We start from the raw sequence: 17,422 nt of genomic DNA on the forward strand, positions 1-17,422 counted from the left end.
AAGACTGAACAAGAATGGTGTTCCTAGAAGGATAGCCAGGAGGAAACCACTGCTCTCTAAAAAGAACATTGCTACCTATCTGAAGTTCACCAAAGAGCACATAGATGATCCACAAGACTTCTAGAACAATGTTCTCTGGACAGACGAGTCAAAGGTAGAACTTTTTGGCCTATTATGGTTGGCGTAAACCAAGCACTGTGTTTGAACAGAAGAACCTCATCCCAACCGTCAAGCATGGTGGTGGGAGTGTGATGGTTTGGGGCTGCTTTGCTGCCTCAGGACCTGGACGGCTTGCCATCATTGACACAACCATGAACTCTGCACTGTATCAGCAGATTCTAGAGGAGAATGTCAGGCCATCCGTCCCGAAGCTGAAGCTGAACCGAAAGTGGGTCATGCAGCAAGACAACGGTCCTAAACATACAAGCAGATCTTCAAAAGAATGGCTGCAGAAGAAGAAATTCAGCGTTTCAGAACGGCCTAGTCAAAGTCCAGACCTAAACCCCATCTAAAGTTGTGGCAGAACCTGAAGCGAGCTGTCCATGCAAGGAAGCCCTCAAATGTCACCGAGTTGAAGCAGTTCTGTATGGAGGAATGGGCCAAAATTCCTCAAAACCGATGTGAGAGACTGACCAACAATTACAGGAAACGCTTAGGCGAAGTCATTGCTGCTCAAGGGGGTGCCACTAGTTACTGAATCTAAAGGTTCATATACTTTTTCACACATGGATATTGAATGTTGAGTCATTTGTGGTTAAATAAATGTTGGAAAAGTATCATGTTTTTGTGTCATTTGTTTAATCAGGTTATCTTTATCTATTATTAGGACTTAGATTAATATCTAATAACATTTTAGGTTTGAAATATGTGAAATGTGTGAAAACCCTAAGGGGTTCAGAAACTTTTTCTTACATGTAATTTTTTTAGTTTTTTGCTTTGTGTATAATTGATGCATCTATTTTGGGTATATCTGGCATGGGTTTGTAACAATTCATCAACAATGAACAATTAAGATGGTATTGTTTTTAATTATTTACTGTATTTCTCTAATGTGTTGCACTTCCCATGATTTGAAATCTGTGTAGATACATATTAGCCAACCTGGATGTAACAGGGAGAGATCTGTGCTGACTCTGCTGGCGTGTTCACGGGCTGCAGGAAGAGGGCGGCAGTCGCCCAACAGCCGCCTGTGAGTCATGGCAATGACACGGGGAGGTGGGAAAGGGTGTGTGTGGACTTTCCCCCTCTCTGAATGGCTGGGAGGCTGGTCTTGGGTGATTGTTGGTCCTATAAAATAACGCTCTGTTGTTTCCTCAGGTCTGCCCACTTAGACGCACCAAGAGTGCGGAAGCTTTGATTCAGGACCGGGAATCAGCCGGGAGAAAAGAAATTCACAGCGAGAAAGAGAGAGAGCGGGGAACCCTTGGGCAGACCCCGGTGTATTGTAAAAGAGCAGGCTAGATAGCCGACAGAGTAAGACGGTGATCCGGGTCGTGCGGGTAGCGGCGACCGGGATAACGCTGCCGAGTGCAGCACCTTTTATTTGTAGTTTTATTACTGTTTTATTTTCCCTTGTTCTTTTCGCCTTCTGTTTTCATTATTATGTCTTTGAGCACCTGCGAGTGCATTTGCTGTTCGTGTACCAGCTGTGGTATTTCCGTGGTGCTGTCTATCATCGTTGATAGGCAGCCCACGGTCAACAGTGCCCTCTGCCGGAGAGAAATAAGAACCGGTCTAAAATAAAACTGGGCACCTGTGTGGTGTTTCCAAATACACCTGTCTGTCTCCTGGTCAGTGAATTACCCACACCCCTTCCACACTGGAGAATAGACAAAACATACACAAAACATATCGGAAAGAATGGAGGCTCATTGTATGTCTAAAAGAACAGAAAGCAATGGTTACAGAATAGCGTGCACTGGCTCTTAGTAAAACAATTTAGTAGACCTGTGGCAGCCAGAATCTTTAATCATGTGGCTTTGATCCATGTAAAATTAAATAAGTATACTGTACATTGTAGAATAGTTGCGTTACTATGCTAACTTGGTGTAATAATACGTTGATACTGAATGTGGATAGAAGTTGCTTGCTTGGTAGGTGCTTTGATATCTAAGATTGCACAAATATCTGAAGCAGCAAGAAGCAGTCTAAACAGCAACTATATTGACCATATTGGAAAAGAGACTTTTTTGCAGGTTTCTACACCAATACTTCCCTGAAGACATGCAGGGTAGTAATTGATGATATATGAGGAATGGTCCTGTATCCATTAACACCAATGTGAACACCTTGTTGAATACACGTTACCCTGGTTACAACCTATTGATAGTGCTATGGCAGGTGTTTCAAGTTTTATAAAGTTTACAGTTCGGCATTGACTGACGTCAGTTATTCTTTTGAGGACCCTCTGGGAGGGGAAATGTAAAACAAGGACGGTGAAGCCAGGAATTGGGTGTCAATTGTTTCCTTTGGGACCACTGGGAGGGGATTTCAGTAATTTGCCACAAAGTAAGGATGTAAATAAATGCCAAGCACTTCCCTAACGCAATGTATACAGGAAACTGCTAAGTTCTGAGAGGAAATAACTTTAAAATAAATTCTTCTCTGCCAACTCTGCAAGTGCACACCAACTTTCAACCCTACCTTTTTTGCAGCAGCAGCAGCAGCAGGTTGATATGAACTGTTGTCAAAGCTTAATGAACTCAGTAGTTAACAACTCTTGAACTGTACGCTTGGCTGGAAGTATTTCCTTTTGTATTATTTAACTACTTAAACTAGACTTATTTCCATCAAATAGGCTTTCATTCATGACATTTAGGTCTACATAAGGAGTTATGTAATTCCCATAGCATTGTGTAATAAACTAATAATTCAGTTGTCGACACCAGCCAATACAAATTCAGCAAAAACATCTTCAGTAGATTTTTTTTTTCAAATGGGAGTAACAGAACAGAATAAAAAGAATAGCTCTCATGTAATTCTTATCTGAAACAAAAACACATTGGAAATGTGAAAAAACACCAAGTTATCAAAAGTGCCCAACCACTTAAAGTAGAGATATCAAAAGCACAAGGCAAGTTTCTAGAAACAACTGGGGCACCCTTGGCCAGCACCAAGCAAATAAGCACAATTGTATACCGATGGGGGCCAAGGTTGCCCCAATTGTTTCTTCTAACTTGGCTTGTGTGTTTGATGCAAGTTCGATCTACTTTTATTTACTGTTCCTGTCGCACTAAATATGAAAAGATCAAACGTATTTTTATGCCAATTAATACATATTACCAAGGTTTGCATATGTTTTAAAATGCCAATTTCATTAAACTTAGTACCAGTTTCACCCCTTTCTCATCTGCCATAAAAAAAAGATCAATTTCTCTGTTGTAACTCAGATTTAGTAATTTATATGTAAGGGTACGATTTTGTCACAGAGGTCACAGAAATTGTGAATTTAAATAAAGTCAGAGAAATCTTGGAAATAGATGTAAAAACGCATTGGATTAGGCGCTTCCTTTATTTCCACTCAAAAACGTCATGCACTGAAAATGCAATTCCGCGAGTATCTGTAAATTGTTTGGTTGTGTACGCACATAACATTTACGTGTAGCTATGTAGGTCAGCCAATAATATTTGCAGCTGAGCGAGCAAGCGTGTAAGTGAAGTGGAACTTTTTGGAGTGCAATAAATAAATCACATAGTTAATTAACAATGGACAGACATTACCTGTATGTTTGAGGCCTCAGTTTATTAATGGCGCATCATAATGTAATTTCTACACTGGCTAGACAAGCGACAGCATGCATGGATACACCTCAGGGCACTTTTAGCCAGCCCTGTATTTTTTTTCTTTTTGAGTTTTCTCTGTTTCACAAAACTGTTTTACAGCAGCATCTTTAAACCTTGACTCAGGGGGCAAGGAACATGAGTGTAAAATACACAAGCAGTGTATACTGAAGCAACCTAAAGGTAGAAAAAGTGCTTTTAAAACAGCAAGCCTGTTGCAAAGAAGTATTAAATAAAATGCTCCTGTGTACTGTGTTTTTAAAATTGCTATATTAAAAATGCCTGCAGGCAATCGTGTTATGCTCATTTAATCACTGGTGGTGTTTGCATTCAGTTTCCCCAGTAATGGAGAGTATGGAATAATTCTGATCAATGCAGGAGATGACACACTGCCATATGACCTGTGGGACATGCTAAAAAGATTACTGAAAACAATCAATGGAGTACCTCCCAAAAGAAAGAGGGCACTTTAAATATTACATTTATAGACCTAGTTAACTGATCTTGGTCATCGCTAGACTGTTTATTACCACAGCTTCATTGTTGGTAACATTTTCCTGAAGATGTCTAATTACTATCTGGGGACAGGGAAACCTATCTGAATGTTTGTTTTTCATTTATATCTTTTTTTAATGTGTTATCTTCAGGGCAAGTACAAAGTTTCTTGGCCACTTTAACCTGGCAGGTGGAGACACTAACAAGATTCTAGGACGATCATCATGGGTCCTAAAGGGAACTGTAGCCACATGTTAATGCATGTACATGGATTGGCCAAAGAATTTGAGTGACCTGGTACCGAAGTCCACAATGCATGACCCCCGGCACAGTGTTCCAGTAGAAACATGTGTATATTGTCTAATGTTGAAGGTTTCTGTCATTTGAGCAACATTAGCACACATCTGTGGCCTCGGTAATGACCTACTGGAGACCGGAGTTGAGCTTTCCAGCAGCTGTTAAAGAAAGTTCTCAGTTTGTACTTTGAGGAAGTCAAAGCAGTTCACTGACTGTGAGGCTTGCAGAAGAGAAGGTTGGTTACTAACAGGAAAACAGCATGTCTTTCTTTAACTATAGTAAAAGAAAACTGCACATTTGTAAACTGTAAATCTGTTTTGAGTCAAAGACAGGTAAGTTGTATGTCTTTGTGTTGTAATCTAGAACCACTCTAAGTTTTGGGAGCATTTGCGTAGCAAGTGACATTTGATTTACTTGTAGTTTAGAACCTACTTATAAAGAAAAGCCAGAAATGTATTTTTTTTATTTATTTTTTTTGCTCACATAATCACATTTGATCTTATAAATATACTACTGTTGCTCTAAACATTGCAGAAAGACCTACAGCTTCATACGGACTGGTGCCGCCATTTATTGTTTTGGTCTAGGAAATGACATCATCCACATCCTAACCTTTTCATTGCTGGCTGCGAGTCTGGAGAATAACTACAGTTCTCGGCTTCTGAAACTCTGAATATTCCTACAATGCCAGGTTACTCAGCCCTCCTAAATCTTTCCTATGAGTGGTGTCTCAGGCTGTCTGGACAGACTCCCATTATGGAAAACCATTCAGAGGAATTCCCAGACTTTTGTTTCTGGGGATTCTGATATTTTGTTGGAATCATTACCAGACGATATTTGCCAAGGCAAGCTGACTGGTTCAATTTTATAATTAAATATAATTTCATTGCAGTTTTCTCATAATATATTTGTTTAGTGGGATATATTTTAAGCACCGAGGAGGTCCAAGATGACATTAAAAATAAAAATTGAAATAAAATGAACACATCAAGGAGTGTGATGTAACCTTTGTTTGAAGTATTTCAAAGCAGAGCCCCACAGTGAAAGCTGAAGGGTGCATTTGGCACTGTAGGAAACCAGCCTAAGGATTTTGCCCCATGTAGGAAACAGCAGGTATTAGACAAGCAGCAGGAAGGATTAGTAAGGACTACAATTTCAGGAAGATGAGAAAAATGCTGGGTCCAATTGTAAACTGAATGTGTTTACTGTCACAAGTAAGCACAGCTTGGGCTTTTTGTTTGTCCAATATACTGTAATCAATGTATTATGTGTATTATAAAAACATACAGATAGCAAAGGGCATAGTCTATCCATACAGTAGTATATTGTGTACAGGAAGACTAAGGCCAGTTCATGGTGGTAAATTACACTATACTTACATTCCAGACTTTTATTGAAAAGCATTATGGCAACGTGGAAATGCTACATATATAACAGTATATAAATAGCCCACAATCAGATATAGTAAATAAAGGATGAGTAACAACAGCAGACAATATATATATAATACATCTTTAATTTGTATTTTTGTAAATATACATTTAATCTATTTATACATTTTAAATTAATTGAAAATTATTTGAAAATCAACATATGACTGGATGTTTATGCTTTTTATAAATAAATAAAAAAAAAAAAAACAATAAAAGTCTAAAAGTTACATGTCTGTGTGTCATTTTAACATGAGCAGCGACAGTTTGAAAGTAAAAAAACACAGGATGAAGAAAATGGAAAAGAAGAAAACAAAAAGGCATCAAAACGTGTATCGTCTAATGCTAAAGCATCGGATTAAGTGGTATTTAAGAATATAACGTTATTGTCTTACCTTCTACCTCCTCTTCATCGCAGACGTGTTTTAGAAAGGAAGCCCCTCTGTCCAACACAGCTTCATCCTCCATCCTATAGTAGTAGAAAAGAAAAAAAGACTGCTCACACTTCTCCTGTAATGAACTGGTGGAGCCAAACCCCTTTCTAGGATCGCTAACTTGCAAACTGCGCTTCATTTTTCTTTTTTTTTTTTTAAATCGTCCCTTGTAATTTCTCTCAAACACAGACTCTTTACAATGCCACCAAAGTGGCCTCAAATTACTGGAATCCTGTCTTTGAAAGGACCAAGTTCCTGCCAGGTATAAGTAATGTAATCCGAGAGAGGGTGAGGAGGGGGTTGTCTTGTTGGTTAAAGGCTGATTGAGTTTGATGTGCCGTGATGTGACAGTCAACGTAGCCCTGTATAAAGCCTACACCATGGATGAGCTCCACTCTAGCGCACTACCTTTGTAATAACACACACAGAAGATACCACAAACCCCAAGCTGGACTAATACCATGGTTGCACATGGTCCTCTACTCAGCAACAAGCTTCCTAATCACATGGCTGCACTATATAAATCTATGTGGGGATAAGCCCAGCTATACTTAAAGAGTACAGGGAACAGAAGCTTGGAACAGACAATTGATTAAATGGGGTAAGCAGACTTTATAGTTGAGTCTTGGGGCTAAAAATAATCTCTGTTTCTCAGTCACCATCTGAAAACGTTCAGCCGCTCCTGTTAGGATTTATGGTTTACTTCCGGAACAGGTGCTGTTAAAGTCAGAATTTGGTGCTCTCTGCCTAGTTTATATTACTAGGCATATTCGTGAACTGTCTATATTTTACCTTTCTTTGCAGTCTCTCAAAGACCAAAGAGGGCATAGACATGGGAAGTGAACAGCACCCACTCTTTATAGAGTGTGCAAGTGTGACGCGCACCAGTGAAGCATACTATAGAAAAAAAGAAAGGGTTGCACTTTATCCATATTTCCAACCTGGAGGCGACTGCTGAACATTAAATACATTGTTTGATGGGAGGTGCAATGCTAGGAATTCACTTTAAATTGAGTTATTTTACTAAATAAGAATTGATGAATATAGCCTTTTAGTATTAAACCAACATAAGGTTTCAATATGGTACTGTTATATCTGATTTTTTCAAAGGACACAAGCATTTATAAATTCAGCAGGGTGGCATTTTAAGATTTAGACATTTTGGATATTTTAAACTTCATGATTTACATCTAAACATGTGTTACTGGGCAGAGGCTGGACATGAACTGGTGACTCTGCACTCTGCTAGCTAGCATACTAACCACAATGCAAAAGAGCTGGGCTTGTCTGCAATCAAGTTTTTTAGCTTTTAACCTCATCTCATCTCACTGACAGGGGACACAATCCCTAACGGCAGCGCATCACACAACACTATTCTCCCTTTTTAACCTGGGCTATCGGCTGCAGCCAGTCTATTAGATCCGGGTCACAGCACCAATGTAACAGGGCAGAGGCTGGGGGCAAACCAGCAACCCCATACACCACAAGTAAGCGTCTTAACCACAATGCAAAAGAGATAGGCTCGTCTGAATTCAGCTGTTTTTAGAGCTTTAACCTCTTCTCATCTGACAGGGGACAGAATCCTTAACGGCAGTGTACCACACAACACTGCTCGTTACACATGCACACAGCAAGGCAGTGTACCACACAACACTGCTCGTTACACACGCACACAGCAAGGCAGTGTACCACACAACACTGCTCGTTACACACGCACACATCAAGGCAGTGTACCACACAACACTGCTCGTTACACATGCACACAGCAAGGCAGTGTAACACACAACACTGCTCGTTACACATGCACACATCAATGTTACCACAAGTTCTAAAAAATAAAGAAATTTTTATATTTTAGGATAGCTTCCTTTAAACACAAGCTATTCTGAAGTTGTGATGGAAAACAAACTTGAAATGTAGGCAGTCATGCAGACCGTTTCATTCACCCCCATCGACGCCAGTTATTAAATATTTACAGAATTTCTAACTCACCTCTTGTGTTCTGTCTTACTCTGTATCGGACAGTTACGAAGTATCCATTCATTCATAAATGTTTTATCACAGCTCTATGTGGCAATGAACATAATCTATAGTAACACAATGTAAACTGCCAATATCCTGAGAGGATTTCTCTATGCAAAAGTCATTCACTCTGTATTTAAGTTCAATAAGAGAAAAACAACAGTTTCACTCTTTAAGTAAGATAATGAAACAATGCAAACCAAATTAGCTGCACGAATGGACTTGAAGTTATTCCATTTACACCTAAGCCAGTCCCTGAAACTATGTTTTTCTATAAATACTTAACAATCCCTAATAAATGGCAGTGACACACATAAACAGAAACAAGTTGAACAGACATCTTATTTTGTCTGCAAACACAGATCCTTTTAGAAAATCCTGCTGTATTATTCAGTAATTCCACCGGATATCTGGAGCAGCCAGTCATTCGTCACTTACCTTAAAACATCAAGCTTTCACCTTCTAAACATTCTAAAGAACGGACATCATTTTACCTTGGGGTACAACTTACTAAAGCTGCAGCAGGAGACTAAGGTAATTTGAAACAGTGGGTGGGGGGAGTGCTGGGCCGGACTCAGTGTAACAAGGAAATTGCTGAAGCACACACATGCCTATACAACAAAGCGTGCATTTACCAGTCGCCTTGCCTTGTCATTAGCATTAAAAAATTCAAGTTGCACACTCCGTACATCAGGAAGCTCTTTGCTATTACATTCATTCTCACAGCTTTTTGGCTGCTAAATATAAAGAAAACTAAAAGGTCCTGGTAATGTGGAGCATACTTTTAAAATGAACACAAATGTTGATTATGGACCACAGGCACAACACGCAGTTAAATATCAACATATCTTGTGTAAAACATAACACAACTGTCCTGTGCTTTATCATGCTTTCATGCAAACTGTGGTGTAATTGTATCACTGACAGCCTGGATCATAATCCATAATGTAATATGGAGCCAAAATAGATATCACATACACTTTCCTTTGTGAAGGAAAGCTAATTGTCAAGATTCTGTGTTATTTTGCAATTATTTCTCTTTAATATTAAACACAAAAAAGCAAGCAAACTGTGCTACTTTAACTGATCATGGAAAGAGTAGAGAAACCTGTACAATCTTCCTAAGGCTAGAGACCCATTCAGCAGTTTGGAAAAGGCCAGTTAAAAGAGGTAAAGAAAAACAAAACCTGCTTTGAAGAAAATAATAAGGATTTCAATCAAGATGTGGGTACAAAAATGACGCTAGAATATTCTTCCACTTAATTCATCCACTAAATGTACAGAAGGTGTTGTGTAAATAATACAAGAAAACGTATTCGAAATGTGAGATTTGAATAAAAAATGCCTCTCTCTGGTCATGTTATCAACCTTTAATTATTGTCCCGATATTGGGAACAAGTTCTTTTTTTCGACTGTAGAATGTAACTCTCCCGTGCCGTTGCCAAATCACATGTGCCTTGATATCATATTTCAACCATATTATTTACTGTTATTAGTACTCGGATCACAGTTTTTTTTGTTTGTTTTTTTATGCAGATTGCTAAATGGTAAATGAAAATATAGAACAGTAGTTGTTTTCCATTTGAAAATCTATTCATGAAGACTCTGAACTAACACTGGTATAGAAATGTTTAGAGTATTAGATAAACAATGCTTTGTAATATCCTTAGAAGGTTATCATGAAAAGTATTGTATTTGCACCACAGAGTAGTAAATTATCCACTGAAGGGATCACACAATGGCAGACAACGGCTTTCCTATACTGTCTCATGATATACCTCAAGTGTGTGTGTGTGTGTGTGTGTGTGTGTGTGTGTGAGTGTGTAAATAATTAATGTCTAAGGAAATAAAACTAAACCTTATTCCAATCTATTATTGTTATCAGTTTTCTAAGAATTAGTTTACAAGGCTTTCAAGGTCCACACATTCCCATGGTATCTTTTGCTCTCTCTCAACCTCACACCACCAATTAAGCTGATCTTTCTGTTCCATGATTCTGGCAGGGTTTATAGTATATCCAAGCACAGTATTTCAAAATCTATATTCCAGACTATTCTTCACTTTAATGGCAGGTATTGTATTGAATGTTATACAACTTTAGGGTTGCATAAATTATGGCGTTCCACAGGGCTTATTAAAAACCAAAAGAAAAACTATAAAAATTAAGAAAACATGACCACGGTTACAACTCTGGCAAGTGTTTGTGTGAGACACGGTTAACATGATTATCTCTGGGTTCTAGGATATACTTTTATTTCCTCAAAATTCCCAGTAGCCCACTGGCTATTAAAAGGTGGATTGGGCTTATTTAGTTATGTAAACTAACTCACCGACTTTGCAAGTCTGTTTTGAACTCATATCACCATAGCCAGGGGTGCAAATGTGGCACCATGGCACTATATTCTAGCACCAGTGTACCTCATATAGCACCAGTAACAATAAATTCTTGCTCCAGTAGACATGTTTCATTATTTTATTCCTTAGCAACCATAGGTGATGACAGTTTCTCATTGGGTCTGCACTGCTCATATAACCCACACACACACATCCATATACACAGGAGATAAGGTATGTGTCGCGTGAGAAGCTGTGCAAGGGGCTTGATTAGGGCAGTATTTGATGATTTAGCAGCAGTAGGCTCTCTGCTGCTAAACTTTCAAAACAGTTTAGCACCAATTTTCACAACAATTTGCACACCTGATAGCAAACGTTTACGTACAATTCAAACAGCCAGTTAGACTGTTCAAATTAGGCTTCTACAGGGTTAGCTTAGATTTCAGTCAATGTTGGGGAGGTACCTTCACCAGATACACATCACTTTGGTCCTGAGTCAAACTGGCTTGCAAATGATCAAGGAAATCCTTATTTGCTAGCTGTGTCTTTTCTGACTGCAGTAGATCAAATAGTTAAAGCATAGCAACTCTGTAATACCTAATGTACAGACTCACGCTAGCAATTAAGAGGTTTTACAAATGTATTATTGTGCCTACTAGTTTATATTTCTGAACTTTTTTCAAAGGACAATTCTAAAAAACTTACCAGAATGGGAATGCAAAACAAACAATCAAATGTTGAACAAACTACTTTTTTTTTCAAAATGGGCACAATTGGCATGACACGTTCAGTGGATTATATCATAATTCAAAATGTAGATTTTTCTTTGCAGTTTTCTTTACAAGATCTGCACACATACACTATGCATTATATATTCCTAAAGCACTGCATTCATACAACCTCAATGTCACCATCAAAATAAATTCAGGTATAAGAGGTTTACATTGCAGAATAGCCAAACCAAGATATTTAGTATAATTAAATATGTCTCAGAAATATTATCTGTATATTTTGGTAACGATTGGAAAAAAATCTATTACCAAACCAGAATATAACAGACTAGTAATGTGGAATATTTAAACAGGTGCATACGTATCTTTAATCCCATCTCAAAATTAATTAATATTCCTTGCCCAATTTACATTACTCAGTTTAACAAATAAATAATACATTATCACACATTTTGTAGATTACATTTTCAAAAGTCTAAAAGCCTCGGACCTTAATTGTATCTCACATTTTAATGTACAGTATCCAATAGGCATTTTGCATTTAGCACAAGTTAGAATACAAAAAAAAAAAATATCCCCATTGGTCTAACCTTTAGTATTGTAGAGTGCGCTGTTAGTTTGCTAGGTGGATTTGTAATTAGGCTTGGAAGAATGACACATACTGTAGTGTATCTGTAATACAGTATGTACTGTACATGATCAAGGTAAATCCCCACGAAAATAGCAGCACTCATTCTGCAGCATTATTACAGCAGCAGATTTGCAAAATGCCTGCACATGCATTCCCCTTTAAACTGGCAAAAGTGTTCTGTTATTAAACTCAGCTATATCATACCATACACTTGTGCAGTGCGGGCAACGTAAAATACTGTTAGGGTAATTAGCATTGTTTAGTAATACTTAATAAATAAGTAATTCATTGGGGCTTCATTAACACAGGGCTATTCTAGACTATATTCCCACTCTCCCATATGTACATTTAAAACAAACATTTTTTTTTTTCTTTTAAAGAATATACTTTGCTGCTAAACAACAGAACAGGCATCGCTATATGTGAGTTACAACCGCTTATTTTTACTGTTTCTAATGCGTTGAAACATGATACATTTGCAATCGGCTCTATTCCAACATCTGTTATGGGCTCTAATGTTACTTTGGAAATGATCGTAACTCAAACGGGGAAGTACTACTCTAAAAGCATCGTGAGCAGTAAACATTATAACAATACAAGAGTAACTTCCTTCATCGTGTACAAAATCCAACGATAGACTACTTAGATGTATTTGTCTTATTACGTACTTGCTTTTATCGGTGCTCATTTTGTCTTTGAGTCTTTATCCCAGTCGCCTCTTCTCTTGAAGAACTCTAGAGGAATCTCGAGCCTCAGTCCAGAGTGTCAGCTCAATCACAGTGGCGACGATGTGCGTCTTCTTTGATAAGCGTACTTACCTTTATTTGTTTAGGTATTGATCCAGTGTGAAGACGTAGCTTAACTGCAAGGTAAAGGTGAACCATGCACACAGCAGTTTGCTGTGGCGGTAGCCTACTTTCCAGTTTTAGTTAATTTCCAGGACACTTTGCAAGTCCTAACGATATTTTAGTTCGAACTGTTTGTGTTTATTTATTTGTTTTCCTTCAGTCTGTATGAATATAAAATACCTGAAGTGTCTGTGCGGTTGTGCTACTGTTAGCGCGAGTCTTTTTTTCATATTTAAAGCACAACCCTCATTCAACGTCATTGACCACAAGTGGGAGGAAGAGACAAGAGGTCAAAGAGTTACTACGGCTCAGGACTCCACGCTTTTAAATTGGTTCAAATTTGTTTTTGATTTTTTTTGTTATTTACATTTTAGTAACCAGTAATAGCAGCAATTAATGCGAAAATTAATCTTTCTTAAAACACATTAACACGTCTGAACTGCATATGATACGATAATGATAATAATAATAAGATGAAGAAGAAGATGATGAATAAGAACAAGAATCCCAAATCAGAGTAGGACAACTTGCTCGTTTCCCCAAACAATAAACAGTGCCATGACAGACTTATCTCGTACGTAAGTATTAAAGTAGTATGTAGTGTAAAGCGGAATTCATCATTCCCAATAGGCTACCACATGTAGCTTTAAGATTATGATTTTTAAAACAACAAAGGATATTGTTGTTAAAATGTATGGAGTGCGTTTGTTGCGACCTCTCCTGGTGAAACCATGTTTTATAAAGATTAATCAGAGCAGATGGAAATCTACATTGCTAAAGTGATTGTACTAGCAATGCAGTAACTGCTTTCTTTAATATTTTTATAGCGGTAGTTGCTGGAGTCTTTAAGGATATTTGCTCCTATAAAGTACTGAAGAGAAGTAAACAAGAATCCGTTAACTATTCAGTACCCCCCCCCCCCCTCCCACCCCCCAAAAAAGTGTTTTCTCTTATACAGGCGCAGACAAAAGTAGTGGATCTCTACACTTATTACACCGTTATTCAAGAAAATAGATTAAGGACACACATTTAGTTAACTTGAATTACTTTTTTAATAAAACAAAAAGTGAAATACACAATTTCTACTAATTTAACAAATAACAGTGATCAAAAAACAAACTTATTTCATTTAAACTTTTCATTCATGAGAAAAATATTGGTACTCCTGCTGTAGTATCTTATGTGTCCTCCTTTCACTTTTATTACAGCTTTCAGACATTTGATACTGCTTAACCAGTATGTTACATCTTGTTGGTGAAATCTGGGTCAATTCTGTTTTGCATATTTCCTTCTGACAGATCGAATCCACTATGGATGGCTACACCCTTTGCCTTAATAACAACCTCACAAACACGAGGCACTCGGTTAACAAGTTTCAACAGGAAATCACCCGACATGTCTTCCCAGCTCCTCTGCAGCAATTCCCAGAGATGTAGGGCACTTGTGGGTAGCTTTGCTTTGACTCATCTGTCCAGTTCGTCCCATACAAGTTCTATGGGCTTGAGGTCTGGAGTCTGGGCAGGCCAGGTCATTAGATTGAGTTGTCATTCACTTTCCTTCCTCACCAGATAGTTCTTGCACAACTTTGAAGTATGTTTATGGTCATTATCTTGCTGAAGAATGAAGGACTGCCCAACTAGCCGTAATCTTGATGGAATGGCATGCCTCTGAATTATGTTATGATAGTCATGCTGGTTGTGCTTGCCATGGACGTAAAGATCACCAACTCTGTCACCAGCAAAGCAACCCCAGACCATGACACTGCCTCCTGCATGCTTGACAGTGGGAACCACACATGCAGAACTCATGCGCTCACCCTCTCTGCGTCGTACAAATACTCGGCGGTTGGACCCAAATATTTCAAATTTTGACTCACCGACTTCCACTCCTCAAACGTCCAGTTTCTGTGTTTTTTGGCCCAGGCAAGTCTTGTCTTCTTATTCTGCACTCTTAACAATGGTTTCTTTGCGGCAATTCTTCCAGTTAAGCCAGCTTCACGATTTCTCCTCTGAACAGTTGATGTTGAAACATCTGTACTTCTAGTAGCATTTAGCTGAGCTTGTATTTCAGGGGAAGTTAATCACCAGTTTCGCAGACTTGTGACTCGAATGAACTTTTTCTCTGATTCTGAGGTCACCCTTGGTCTGCCTGACCTTGTTTGGTCCTCATGAGTGCTAGTTTCTTCAAATCATTTGATGGTCTTGGCCACAGCAGTTACAGACACTTGCAAAGTTCTTGCAATTTGTCTTAAAGATTGACCTTCATTTCTTAAAGTAATTACAGATTAAAGTAATAATCTTTTTTCTTTGCTTAACTGAGCGTATTTTGCCATTTTCTGCTCCTTTACATTCAGGAATGACAAACTTGTGCCTATGCTACCTATATTTATAGTAATCATGGACCCTCACCTGAAAACAATAATTGGTGACAAAAGGTTAATTAGGTAACATGCTAGTTAACTCAGAGAACATCTAACAAAGACACTTTTATACATAGGCCAGTGTTCTAACACTGTGTTATACACATTTCAGACTTTTAACTGACTTGGGCTTCAAAAAGAAATCCCCTTACTTTCGGTGACCATTACATTGAAATTGACAAGATTTACATATTCATATTTAAAAATTAAATGTTTGAATGCAATTCATTGATGATTATCAGCTTATATAAGTACACGTATCATATAATGAAATATTAAGTGTTTATAGAGAAGTTTATACAGTTAAAAGCCTAGATAATCATGAAAAACCTGGTTTCAAGTACTTTTGACTGGTACTATATATATATATATTTTTTTTTTTTTTTTTCTGGCTATTGACTTTCTAATGCAGAAAAACACAAGGGACCTGTAGCAAATCTAGGAAGTGAGACTGATACATTGAACTATGGATGAAAAGCAGATACATCCTTTCTTATTTAAATCAGTTATGTACAGAGTTCAAATTACTTATTTTGTATTTTTTTGGCAGACGCATTTATCCAACAGGAGAGATTAGATTTGGGCATGATCTACCTCCAAACTATTGAAAACCTATTTAATAGTTCATTTTCATTTTAAAACTCCCAACTATTGCACAAAAGCTTTGCTAGCAATCTCACAGTCTGTATATGAAACATGATTTTTTAGGTGGCAGGCAATTGAACTGAAAGACAACCTATCAAACAGCCCAGGAGCAGGACACTACAAGAAGCTTAAACTGAAACCCTGCTATCAAAAAATATCCTGTCTAAGGGTATTACTGTACTGGCATCTTATTCGTTTGTTTATATTTTTGCAAATGTAAATAATACTTGCATTTGCTCTTGTCAACACTCAAAGGATGGTTATTGTTTTAGGGAAGATGGGACATTTACAGCAAAACCTCGGCTCTACTCTCATGAGGGTTGGGAAACCTTGTGGTCACAAACATATAACCCATAACTCATTATGTTGACTTTGGGCTAATGCTCCACTGGAGAAAACTCTTCTGTCTCTTTGGTTCTATATATTTATAAAACAATTATAAGACATTTTACTGTTGAGCTATTCTACGAATTCAGGCCATTGTGATATCATATTATTAAGAAAATGATGGATATAAACTGTATACTCCATTAACCCTGTGTTTTTTTATTCACGTCATACCAATTGTATGTTTAAAATTATTGACATTTGTCGGTGACTCCTAAAACGATGGTGCTTTATAGTGTAGTTGTTTTAAAACAACTACAGTTTTTATACAGTATCATTAACATAAAGTGTTGGCTTGTAGCTCAGTTCATAGACTAACATAAGGATGGGAATTGATGAAGCTTCCCTTCTGTAGGGAATCTTATATATACTTTATTATATGTATATAAAAATATAAGCAGTCAAAAATGTGTAGCAAAGTATTTGTGAATAGTGTAAAGTGCTCTCTGATGGAATGTTAGTATGTTTTTTTTGGGCAAGACAGAATATTTTGTCAATTCATGTTTTAATTTACCTTAAGTATATTTATGTAAAGCCCTGTCTTGGTTTGTGTTTTGAAACTCACATAACAAGCTGTAACCCTTGTTAATCTCTAGGCTATATGTACTTTTGATGGTTATTGTTTCCCTTGCTTTTTTCAGTTGCCAAATTAGGCAGACTGCGCTTGAAGTGCGGCTCTTCAGCGCAATCTGGAATCTTCTTGTGAACCCACTTTAACCCTTTCATGCATGGAGATCTCAAATGGGGAAGGATAGAAAAAATAACCTCTTCTAACCTTTATATGAGGGACATGTGGAAGACAGAAATGCATGATGACCCCATATGATGATGCAATTTTCCCCATATAAAGCAATGGATAAAAATGTAAAACATTTTCAGAGAAAAATATATTTAGTATGTGTCCAAAACTACATGCAACAGGAATGCAAAAAAAAACCCCAAAAAACATAATTGAAATTACCCTTCACA

General features: G+C 37.6%; 1 protein-coding gene across 5 annotated transcripts in view; it reads right to left on the reverse strand.

Annotated features, from left to right (window-relative positions):
- LOC121317282 (electrogenic sodium bicarbonate cotransporter 1-like) overlaps positions 1–13,216 on the reverse strand; it is a 94,661-nt gene extending 81,445 nt beyond the window's left edge. For 4 of the 5 annotated variants that reach the window (XM_041253086.1, XM_041253066.1, XM_041253076.1 and 1 more), the window contains exons 1-2: positions 12,823–13,216; positions 6,398–6,471 (exon numbers count right to left, since the gene is read on the reverse strand). In XM_041253086.1, the coding sequence (XP_041109020.1) occupies positions 6,398–6,471; positions 12,823–12,842 (94 nt within the window). In that variant the 5' untranslated portion in view covers positions 12,843–13,216. Of the gene's footprint in view, positions 1–6,397; positions 6,472–8,896; positions 8,916–12,822 lie in introns of those variants that run through there. The other variant, XM_041253056.1, reaches the window with a different exon arrangement.
- Between the last annotated feature and the right edge of the window lie 4,206 nt (positions 13,217–17,422).

This window comes from Polyodon spathula, chromosome 1 (assembly GCF_017654505.1).
Source record: "Polyodon spathula isolate WHYD16114869_AA chromosome 1, ASM1765450v1, whole genome shotgun sequence".
Classification (NCBI taxonomy): Eukaryota; Metazoa; Chordata; class Actinopteri; order Acipenseriformes; family Polyodontidae; genus Polyodon; species Polyodon spathula.